The following is a 12,502-nucleotide window of genomic DNA, read 5'->3' as shown; positions in this document are numbered from 1 at the left end:
GATTAAATGGGACTAAAGCCAAATGTGTCTCCATTATTTTGTCACAGGCGAAACATAATATGATCGAGAGTGTTTAATTATTGACCACAAGTCTGTCCTAATTCATCCTCAAAGGAAATTCTATTTCCTCTGTAGTATTCACTTACAGTAGTGATAGCGGGGACTAAACTGCAAGGAGACTCATTTATATTGCATATGGCAGGATTGCTGTTATCCTTATATGAGCATTAATAGTCAATTTGTAGTATTAAGTTATAGGAAAAAGAAATTACTACTTGAATGTTTCCATTTGCATGTTTGAATTCAGAATTTTATACCTGATGGCTTTCCTGAGGCATGCTAAAGAGATCAGTATATAAAACATTTATGTAAAAGCACAAATAGAACCCCACCAAACAAACATACAAATAAAAGCATTATTTGATGTTAAATTAGTTTTCTCTTTAAGTATTCAAAAAGCAGACTATGGACAGCGTGCATTGTTTTGGTTATATATTTCTGATATGACAATGAGCCATGATGCAATATGATACGTACACAGATGGCTAATATTTAAGGCTCAGGTAGGTGGGTCATTCCTAGTATTTGTTGCAATTTGAGTCCATGTGAAGGAACTGAGATTAATGTTAAAACATTAGCTTATCTGATGAGGCATTGATGGGACTAGTTCTTGAGATTTTGAGTCTACAAGACTGAGTCAATTTTCCTAAATCTTGCCTGTGACATATGCTCTCCATACAGTAATAATTAAAGACTAAAACTGGAACTTATAACAATTAAAACTAAACCGAAAAATTACACTATGGAAACTAAACTATATTAAAAGCAATCAGATGGCTATGTATCTAATATAATCACTTTTTAGCACACGTGTGCTAAACTGCCATGTCCACAATCATCAATTATGCCCGGATTTAAGTTATAAAAGTCCAAAAAAATGTTGGCATTATCTCTCTTGCATAACCAAATGTGCAAGAGTAAGATAAGCTACTTATAATTAATTTATAACGGGACGAAGCTTCTCACAAAGACCATTAAACTGACTGTTTGTTTTGATGGAGTGTTGGTACACAGCTTTTCCAGCACTTCACCTGAGCACAGCTGTGCATGCAGCAGTAGCAGCATCATGTGGGAGTAGGCTGGGCGGGGAAAAGCCACTTCATGTGACGTCAGTACAGAAACAGTTCAGCCAGTTTGGAGAGGAGGAAGCAGGACTTCTCTGTGTACCGAAACCTGGACGTCCACGCAGAAGACACCCCCCGGCTCCTGCAGGAAGCACCAGCCGAGCCGGATACTCAAACCCAGCCCCCGCCCCAGCAGTTGCCGCCGTTCCGCGGTCACTTCACGCGACTTGCATTTAGCTGCAGAAACACCGGATACGAGCTCTGCTGCCGGGACCGAGACTTCCGTTAAGAAGCACGGCGGGGGAAAATCGTTCCAGTCGATATTTCTAGAGGCTGGCATGTAGCAGCCCCGTGTGCAGGTATGTTTACCCGGGTTTGTCGGGTCGTGAAACCTGCTTTGACGCAGTGTGTCGCTCCGGTGAGACGGCGGCTTGTTGGCAGGTAAACGTCGGTTGAACGTCGGTTAACTGTGAGCTGCAGTCTGCAATTATGTTACCGACAAGCTGCAGGATTCATTGGGTTAAATGCCAGGGAAAACGGTGAAGTCCTAATATTTACATGCAGTCGAGTTTAAAGTCACAGCGTCTCCAATAAAAACTGATTTTTACTGAATGTGTCAGCACAGCATCCTGTTACTGGGACAAAAGTTTATTATGCAAGGTATAGTTTAGAGCAGGTGTGCTGCAGAAAAAAAGAACTGATGATGTTAATTGATTATTCATAAGCAGGCGTGTATTTAGTTATTCTAATGCCATCTTGGCTCCCCATCTACCCTAAGTAAAATTTCATTGATAACACAAGTTGCAGCAATCAGCAGTTTTGTGAAGTAACACTTGTCTCAATGGTTTTCTATAGAATGTTCATGTTTATAACACTCGATAGTCTCTATATATGCTGACTAAATGTGGGGTAAGGAGTTTGCAGTAAGGCTACAAATAACCTGAAAGGTAGTTTTTTTTATATGCCACTACAATTGTTGTAACTTTTGGTTATCTGTAATCGCAGCTGCTGTTCTGCGTGGTAATCATTTTTGGGTTTCTGTAGGGATGGTTCTGTGGATCAGCACATCTCTTTTACAGCCTTGTTTCTTGTGAGAAAGCAACATGTGGGACATTCCCTCAGTATGTAGTATTGGGAGGTGGGAGAAAGAATAGTAAAGTGGGAAATCTGGTCATCCTACCTATAAAGTATATATTAAGCTACAGCCAGCCGCTGTTAGGTCCTCCACCTGGAAGGTTTAGCATGGTGTCTTGGTTGGTCAGTTACCAGGTGTGTAGGTGTCTAAGAGGCTGACTTCCAAACGAGGTGTAGCTTCCTTGACCACTAGTGGTACATTCAGACCCGTTTTAGGAAGTATGAGAATATTATTGCTCTGGAAAAAAAAAAGCAAAGGTGGTCTTCTACCAGTAGGAAGCCATGGGAACATGCGTTGGTCTGGATACATCCATGGGAGCTTAACTATGTAAATGTTAGGCATAGATAAAAGTGCTGTGATTGAGTGGTGATTGTGATAATGAGATGTGTAGTATCTTAACTTGAGTAGAAAGGTCCTATATAAGTACCAGTCCATTTACTATTTGAGTCTTTGCACATGTACAAAGACTGATGTTGTAAATCCTGCTTTCTGCCGAGCACTGAGTGGAGGTGAGGCCACTTTAAGTACTTTTTATGTCTTTACAAGCTTCAGGAATTTAACTGTGCAGCTCTGCCTTTTAATGTACAGTCATTTGGACAGTGACATAATCTTCCTAATTTTGCTGCTGTACACCAGTTAAATGTATTTGTAATGAAATGGGAAAAATGTAATTAAAGTGTGGACTTTCGGAAAGGGTTTAGAATAAAAGTCTGCACTAAAACTGAGGATTTGCAGCCTTTTTTATGTAGTCCCTCCATTTTCATGAGCTTAAAAGTAAACAAACTAATGTTCCAAATGTTGGGATTATTTTAATAATTAGATGCAAATCCCATTTAGTTGATGACTCCCTAAACCCACAGAGCTCAACATGATCTGAATTTCCACCCTTATCCATCTGTACTCAGTGTTTTACAGTCATTTTTTAACATTTGACTGAAATTGTGCAGAAAGAAGCTCAGTAGCTTAGGAATTCAATCTGCTGCTGTTAGGAAAATGTGTAAACCACTACCCTATTAGCTGCTGTTGGCATGCTTTTGGTGCAAAATACTGATAGCGTAACAGTTGATATTACTACGTGATATTATCAATTTGCAGATCTCTCCGTATCAACATTTATAACAGCTGATAAATGAAAAAAGTAAAGAAGAAATGGGAGAAACACCATTCAGGCACGTTATCACTGTTGCTGTTGCATAGTTTGTCCACTAGAGGGCACTGCTGGTAACAAGGTAACAAACCTGGTAAGAAAGCAGTAACAAACCCTGATCCAAGCAGAGTGTGAACGAGTAAATACACATAAAAGTACACATAACAAGTGTTAGGTACATTGGTTTATGTTTTGTGTGTATGTGAAAAAAACCCCCAATATATCAGCTAATATATCAGATACTGGAGTCCCCCAAATATCGGTTGGAGTGATTGTATATCGGTCTGTCTTCATTTCTTTGTCAGCAACGGGCATTGAGACACTGAGACATTGTTGGAGGTTTCCTTGTCACACTTCTTTGGCTCTGGTATATAGTCAAATGAGAATGTTATTTTATGCTGTTTATTTTCACATTCAAATTGAGAGTTTGGCCTAGGATGAGAATGAGCCTCGATTGTGTCAGACAAATATGGTGTTTACAGCAAAATTATATAAAGTAAGTAAAGCAAGCATCCTCGACAGTTGCAATCTGGAACTATTAACTATGAAAAATGTTGCTGATTTGCTTTCAGCTAATAATCAGAGTTGTAAAAGTGACGTCTTCCATCCTAAACGACAGCAATTCCTAGATATTGAAGCAAAATGATGTGCTTTGCCCTGAAAAGCTTTTTGGCCAAAGCATTAAACACCACAGCTGTAAAATTGCTGAGTGCAACAGTCACACTGTAAGCCCTTGCAGCAGTATTTTTCTTTATTTGTCAGGGAGCAGATGTGCTGTTTGGTGCTAGCACACACCCATTAATCAGTACATGTAACCCAATCTGTCCTCTCTTTAGGATCTTATGGATCCAAGGGTGCCTGGAAGGACCCTAATTAGATGCTGGTAACCTTTTCTGACCCAGAATGTCCTTTTTAACACATTAGCGTGATTGCTGGCTGAGCTTTAATAATAACACACAATTTCATTCTGTGATTTATTGCTAATCAGAGGCTCATTCATATTCCTCCCAAAGATAGAGGTTTAACTCAGCTGAAGGATTAACCCCACTTTGTCATGCCATGATTGAGAGGCCACCTAAGACCTGCCATTGCTATAACTGCTGACACCACCTCAACCCAAATCCATATCCATCTGTGCCACATAAACAAGCCAGTGTGCGGGGGGGTGGGGGGACTGATCATTTGCTGTAAATCATTAAAGGGTGACAGATGTGTGACAGATGTGAGGACAGGAAGTGACGTGAAAGTGCTGTGGAAATCTGTTCAGAGCACTCCACCATCTAAAATGCATGCAAGTGTCTGGTAAGCTGCTGCATGAAAAGGTCAGTTCAGCAAAGTGGTATTTTCAAATGATTATTAGCTGAAAGCAAATCAGGTAAAGGTATTTTCACTTAATACGTTTCCCTTCCCTTTGATCATCTGCAACTTTTCACTTTCCTCGAACTCATTACCTGTTTTAAAACCTCTGACAGGCTGCAGGGCTCTCTGTAATGAAGAGGCAAGCCAAGAAGGTGCTGGAGGAGGAGGCGGTCTTGTGCTGCTGCGAATACATGAACAGACATGGACAGCGCAGCCATGTAGCAGCCTGCTGCTGTGACTGTGAGGACCTGGATGACGCCTGTGACAGGTGGGAAATGCGAGATTTAATTTTGTGCCCCAATTTAAGGCAAGATAGACAACTTGTTTTTGGTGTATTTCGATGAAAATCCATAATAGTCTTTAGGTGAATTGTAATTCGATTGATCTGAACTAGACTCCTGTCCCTCCTCTGAGCTGTTTTTGGCCAATCACAGGCCCTGCTAAAGATCATCAGTTTTTAGGAGAGAATGAAAAAAGTTAGTCGGCTAAGGATTAAAGTCCATGTTTCTTTAATGTTTTTTTTAGATTTTATAAATTTAGTAACAATTTAACATCACAGTTGAAATGTTACTGGTTCAGACTTTAGGAGATTTTCACAAAACTACATAACTACAACAAACACACAGACTGTAGTTAAATCAAGACAAAAAACGTATAATACTAATACTATAAATAAAAAGGAGCAACCTTTAAAGATCTGTTATACCAGCAGAAATAATATACAGAAAACAAAACACAAATCAGACAATTTGGTCAAATTCCTGGACTTGTCTGACCAGCGGTGCAAAATCCAAAGAGAATCACATCATTTTCATACCAAAGCTTCTAATATAGCAGTGCTGGGATCAGTGACTCTATGTGAAAGATCCTTGGTTTGACACTGGGAGGAGACATTAACCCAGTGTCATGGGGTCACATGTACACGTGTACTCCCAGTGCCCAGTCCAAAACCCGGATAAATGGAAGGGCTGTGTCACGAAGGCCATCTGGTTTAAACACTGTGCCAAATCATTTACAATCACATAACAGAACAGCTGAAAGTGCTGATAATTCTCTGCTGCTGCTTGCATTATATGTGCAAAGGGCACAAACTGTCTTGCTTGTTCTTACAGAGACGCTTTAACAGAATTATAACCCAGAAAGTAAATTTAAAAATGTAACTACTGTCTTAGTTCTGTCTATCTAAAACAAAAGATATCAGATAATTTTATTTCTACCACATCAGTGATGGAAGTAAGGAGTTACTTTTTTCAGTAACGAGTAATCTAACTAATCACTATAACTATCGTTACAACGCCGTTACAGTTACTAACAAGGAAAACTATTTTTCAACAAACAGACGCTTGAAGCTGTCTTCAGCTTATTGCACCTTATATCAGTTGCACGGAAGCAGCTGTCTATGTAAGTAATCAGGGCCCCCCAAGATCTGGGCGCTACAGCGTTAAGCAGCTCCGCGCGCTCCCGCGGACGGCAATCACTTTCTCCCTGACGATCACTTTTTGGCACAACACCTGGAGCTAAGGGAGCAAAACAATCGCATGAGTGCTGCTGTTTGACTGAGGAAGAATGAAGTAGTCGCGGTAAGCCAATCACATGACCACTTTAAGATGACAAAGCAACAAGGTGATATATACCAGTTTTTAAATTGTGTTGATAGGCCACGTAAAACCAGAGTCATGATAAACAAAATATACGCGGTGTTTGTTCCTGAATAGTTTTGTCATGTTTAGGACAGAGCTAGCAAGTACTCTCTGCTTATGACCAAAAAAACAACAGCAAAAAACCTCTACCCTTTCATGTTGGTGGAAAAATGCACCATGTCGACCAATCAAAAAATGATATGGCAACATGACATTTGGTTGTTTAGGAAGAGGGGGAAGTTTTAGGAGTGATGGTGAGAGAGAGAAAGAGAGAGAGACAGCAGAAAAGTTAGTTAAGTAGTTAATGTGTTGTCTTGTGTAGTTAGTCTGTAGTGTTGTGGGTAGTTTTGTGTTGTGTGTCAGAACAATGAGGCGACTGCTGTCTCCAGGTAGAGAATAGGAGTGATACACCTGCTGCTGTCAGACCTGCAGGTATCGGGCTGTGATGTTCTCCTTTATAGTGGACAGAAATATTTGGAGTGGCACAAATAATTTGTGCGCCAGCTTATTGAATGCAGAACAGCTGATTGTTATGTAAATAGTTTGAAATTGTTATTTAAAAAAAGGGGGGTAAAAGGTAAACGGCTGCAAAAGCTGTGCATATGATTTTAAAATTGACAATTTATATTTGCATTTAAAGTTATGAAATATGATTCATTAAACACGTTTGTGGTTGTTACAGTAAAAAATATAACTTTTTCTACTCTGATATTATGTTTTTTTTTTGTCTGATTTTAGATCAATTGTGTTAATACAGTATGTCAAAATGAAAACATAACTGTAAATTCATACACGCTGAAAAGAATGATACCAAACAAGGCAAAGTAAATAGTTTTTAAAGGTGAAATGTAGAGGAAACATCAAAAGTAGTTAAAAATGGCCAAATCTACCCTGGACCCCAGAGGAGTAAACTTTTTTTTTTTTAAAGTAATGCAATAGTTACTTTTCAAGTAATTAATTACTTTTAGAATCTTGTAACTCAGTTACTTTTTTGAAGAAGTAACTAGTAACTATAATTAATTACTTTTTCAAGGTAACTTGCCCAACACTGTACCCCATTAAAATCACATTTTCATTGAGGCCCACTTATTCTGAGATATTTCGTAATATGAAGCTTTTTTGTATTCCTGTTGAGAGCGTCGTAGAAGAGAGGGGAAGACCTATAATTTTCGGCCTCAGGTGTGATTTGTGTGTGCTTGTTGCAGCTTTATGGCCCAATAAGAAATGCTTCATTTGCCGTCATGTCAGTAAATGTTGGGCTCTTGATAGTTCCATTAGTCGACTAATTTGGTAGTCAGAAGCATGAGTCCTGCTGATGACTGAATGCTTTATTGTATCATCAATATCAGGTTTTTCACATAGTGACACTCAGGGTATAAAAATCACATTGTAATTGCAATCTGCTGTTTATTATGAAAATATGATGAATGAATAACTTGTATTTGAGTTCTCTGTCTGTATTTTGGGTGCTTGAAACATGTTAGTAAGTTCCCTACATGGTTACTTTAATTAAAAAAAAGTATTACAGCTTTTCCGTTACCTCATCAGGTTTCTGAAGAGGGAACCTCAGAAGCCTGAATCCCTGTCACAGGTGGCTGCAGTCGTCACAGATCGGATTCGTGTGCCGTGGCTGTGGGGTGGAGCTCGCAAGGTGGACCTGTCCATCATTCCTCCTCTTCTTCTCCTTCCTGCCCTGCTGCACCTTGCTGCTCTCCACTTCCTGATTGGGATGGTGGTTCTGACAGCTCTGCCGGGCTTAGTGCTGTGGTACTACTATTTCACCCACCGTAAGAAAGGACGGACCCTCTTCTTCCTCAGCCTGGCCCTTTTCTCCTTGGCGTACATGTACTACTTGTTCATCACTGAGGTGTTTCCACATGGGGATTTTGGACTGCTTCAGCTAGCGCTGGTAAGCGTCGGGGTTGTCCTCACCCTGCTGGCTCTTTTCCACACCAAGAGAGATCCGGGCATCCTGCGCCCAAACGAAGAGTCCGTTCACAGCAAGGTGGCGTATTGCAGAAACCCTTCCCTCAGTGGTGGGAGGCAGGATGTGACGATGACTGTAGCCAACCGGGCTGGGGTGTCGGAGCATGCGGAGGAGGAAATGAAGGAAAGCAACCGAAAGAACTGGTGTCAGGCATGCAGGATGGTGCGGCCCCCCAGGGCGGGGCATTGTCGCATCTGTGGTGTCTGCGTGCTGCGTCTCGACCACCACTGTGTCTGGTGGGTTCCATTCAAATTCCTCTCACTCGACCTGCCTGTCATCACTGCTTTCTTCTCCTTCAAACACTGAAGTTGTCTTGTTTGTGACCTGCTTCTTTTCTCCACAAAGACCACGCAGATCTAAAATAACACCTTTAATTTATAAGAGTTAAGTTACTCTGTCTTTGCAGGTAATGAGCTCAGAGAGAATGAATATCTTTGTCCTCTTGTGTCTAGCTCAACATATTTTTTTCTATGTTGTGTTAACGTCACAATTTCCTTGCTGCCATCCTTCTATACCATGCACGCTCCTGCATGTTTGTGTGTAGTGTAGTGTAACCCTGGAGTCTCAGTACAATGTTTTGTCTGCTTGTGTGTGTACACGTGTGTTTGTGCGTCCCCTCCTGTCTGTGTCGGGGCAGGATAAACAGCTGTGTGGGGCAGGCCAATCACCGCAGCTTTCTGCTCACGCTCGTCCTCTTCCTGTTGACGTCCCTGTACGGAATCAGCCTGGTGCTACAGAGTGTGTGTCCACGGCAAAATCTCCTCTTCGCCTTACTCTACTGCCCAGGAGTCTACAACCAGTACAGGTAGTGGAAACAGACATACAGTTCTGTCAAAAACTAAGTATACCCCATTAATCAAGAGCTTGTAGAACCACCATTAGCAGAACTTTGAAGTGGTATTTTCTGTTTGGCTTTATCATGTTGCTGTGAAGGAATTTTGGCACATTCTTCTTTACCACATTACTTCAGTTCATTGAGGTTTGCAGGAATTAATTAATGCAGAGCTCTGTGAAGGTCCCACCACAGCATTTCAGTCAGTTTGAGGTCTGGGTCATTGCAACACCTTTATTCTTTTATTTTTCAACTATTCTCTTGTAGATTTGTTGCAGTGTTTTGGATCATCATCCTGTTGCATGACCCAGTTTAAAACCAAGCTTTAGCTGCCAGAAAGATGGCTTCACATTTGTCTCTAGAATACTTTGGTACACAGAGGACTTCACGGTCAAATCAGTGACTGCAACATGTCCAGTTTCTGTGGCCACAAAACAAGCCCAAATCATTTTCCCTCCACCACTGCACTTTATAGTTAGCATAAAGCTTTTGTGCTGATATGATGTGTTTGGTTTTTCTGTGCATTATGGTCAAACATCTCCACCGAGCCAGGATACATGGGCATTACATCAGGAAGGACATCTGGTGTCAAATCTGTGCCAAGTTGTAACTTTCAGATTCATTCACTGTTTGAAATAAGGGAGCAGCCTTAAATGACTATGCATGTATGTGTGTATTGATTGGAAACTGTAAAGATTTCCAATTTTTATGCATAGCTAATTGAATTCTGGCACTAGCATCAGGGCTGTAACGGTTCTGAAACAGAGACCAAATCCAGAATGAAAACAAGGCATTGCCCCACAGACATCAGGAAACACTGGTGACAAATGGAAGGATAATACCACTACCATAAGCCACACTACACTAGTGGCGGTGTTATCTTTGGCGTCAGCTTTATTGTGAAATACACAGTTTAATTCAACTTTTTTGTTTTTTTGTAGAAAAGACTTGGTGTTGCTGTAAAAAAAAAAAAAAACTGTGTAAATACAGGTTTATAATCAGCTCAGTAAGGTTTGTATATAATGACGTTCAGTGACCATGTGGACCTGTGGTGGTTAATGCTGAGATCTAAAATATGGAAGTGAACTAAAAATGAATGAGAAGAAGTGTTTGAGTTTACTTTTAATTCATTATTTCATCACAGGTGATCATACATGTAATTTATTTCCTCATTCGCCTTCTCATTGATCTCCAGTATGTTGTCCATATTCCAATATGATGGAATTAGTCTGTTATGGCGTCATTGTGATGTCGTAAAAAGTGTGTTGTACAGCTCTCATATAATCTGTAACTCGATATGGTTTGACTTTGTGTCCTAATGATGAATGTCAAGGTCAAATGCTTAGCAACCCTAGGTACCCAAACAAATGGAACAGATTATATACTCTGTACTAGTATTTATACTAGAAAGAGCATAATAAATAAATCAGGCTCTACAGGCAGGTTTCCTTAAAATGTAATGTAATCAACATATGTATTCACAGTGCCTTATTAATTAAAATTAGGAGCCTCTGTATTGTTACCCTGTGAACAAAATTAAACATCTTAACTGCACAGCATCAGTACTTGTGCTTAAATAAACACCCACAGCTGAGATAGAGTCCACAGAAAATAGGGTTGACAGCCTTTTTCGCAGCAATTAAGATCCTCACTGACCCACTGCACAGCCATTTAATACTTTTCCCAGAACTACCAGAAGTAAGTGAGGACCTTCCATGAGCATATTGAGTGTCTGGCTTTTTTCGCTCTACTGAATCACTTTCAAGAGTACCTTGAAGCAGTGCCCATTAAGCTGTTGGAGAAAGATTCACAGTTTTTGCTCAGAGCAACGAGCATGCATGTGAAGTAGTTCAAATGACTAGTACTGGCACTGCTACTGAACTCAGAGTTAAAAACTGTGAATGAGTATCATGCCCTCAATATGTAAAAATACTGGTTCTTTTAACTGTGATCTGTCCATTTACACCCTTTTAAACTGGTTACACTAAATATTTTATCTTTGAAAGTGGCTGAGCATGAAAATAAAACCCTTTTGCTGGTAAAAAAGAAAAAAATTGACTACCTCCGTCCTTGTCTGTGTTCCAGCACTGCTCTTTGCTTCACCTGTGCGTGGTACAGCAGCATCGTGACGGGCGGGTTGCTTCACCTGCTGGCGATACAGCTCATCAACGTCAGCTACAACGTGACCGAGCGCGAAGCCCGCATCGCCCTGCGAGAGAAAACCGCTCGCAGCGCCTACTGGGGACTCGTCGTGAACACTGGCGCCTATTCCCGAGGTTTCCGTGGCAACTGGTCTGAGTTCATGAGCATGGGAGACAAAGTGATTCCCCCCTCTCCCACTGACTTGGTGTGAGAGACTTGTGATGCAATGCTGTTTAAAGTTTGGGAATTGTGGCTGCTGGTGTGTTAGTGTCCACTGGATGGCAGCATGACTCCTTTTAACTGATTGGACGTGCTGCTGGCAGCAAACCTCAGAGCTGCTACGTTTTTAACGTGCAACATATGGAGTTGCACTGACTTTGACACTTAGCAATAACAACTACTCACGCCCATAAGATGCACATACTGCCATAAATGTGAAGGACATGCAGGATCTCCTCTATGCAGCTGGTCATATACGTCACCTCTGCCAAACAAATATTACTAGTCCTTCACGCTGGATGTCTTCCTTGACTTGAAGGCTGACCTTATGTCTCCCCTCCTTCGTAGTGCCTTGATGCGAGACAATAACTCCAATCTGCTGATCCTGGTGGGGACATTTTGTCTGAACACAGCACAAGATGATGCCTCTGAGTGCACAGATAGGATATTCAAGGAGGCTCTCTAGGGCTCACTATAACCTTTTTATCGTTCACAAACAGACTGCACTTGACCTTACTTGGCCTTGTGAAACGAATTCATGGATATTTATCACAACTAATTGAAACATTTTGGCACAGGCCAGATAGGCCAGCTAATTTGAAGTTCCACAGCAGCTGATTGCTTAGTTATTACCACACGGTTACTTTGACTCTTTTAATCCGTTTCAAAACTGACTCAGAAATGGAACAACTCTTAGATAAATGGAAAACGCAAATGAATCAATATGTTTTGGCATCAGTTAGAAATGAGTTTTTCACTGCTTTTGGTTCTCACAGGCATTAAAGGGTTTTTTTTGGGGGGTTTTTTGTTTGTTTTTTGTATTCCAATAATTGCTCTGGTTGATTTATGTGTTTCTGTGAAAATATTTTATAAAATAAATGTAAGAAGTGTGCAGTGTGTCATCTTCCAGAGTGATG

General features: G+C 40.7%; 1 protein-coding gene across 2 annotated transcripts; it reads left to right on the top strand.

Moving 5' to 3' along the window:
• Positions 1–757: 757 nt before the first annotated feature.
• On the top strand, positions 758–12,482 carry zdhhc23b (zDHHC palmitoyltransferase 23b). Of its 2 annotated transcripts, none has more exons than XM_082546086.1 (5): positions 758–1,483; positions 4,879–5,033; positions 7,954–8,628; positions 9,030–9,197; positions 11,310–12,482. In XM_082546086.1, exons 2-5 carry the CDS (start codon positions 4,897–4,899, stop codon positions 11,575–11,577), a joined length of 1,248 nt encoding a protein of 415 aa, XP_082402212.1. In that variant the 5' UTR covers positions 758–1,483; positions 4,879–4,896; the 3' UTR covers positions 11,578–12,482. The 2 variants fall into 2 exon arrangements, with proteins under 2 accessions (XP_082402212.1, XP_082402213.1); XM_082546087.1 differs by lacking the exon at positions 758–1,483 and adding an exon at positions 1,484–1,565.
• The last annotated feature ends 20 nt before the right edge of the window (positions 12,483–12,502 follow it).

Source organism: Aulonocara stuartgranti (assembly GCF_965226115.1).
Source record: "Aulonocara stuartgranti genome assembly, chromosome: 9".
NCBI classification, from domain to species: Eukaryota; Metazoa; Chordata; class Actinopteri; order Cichliformes; family Cichlidae; genus Aulonocara; species Aulonocara stuartgranti.
This window is presented reverse-complemented; position numbering and strand designations above follow the sequence as displayed.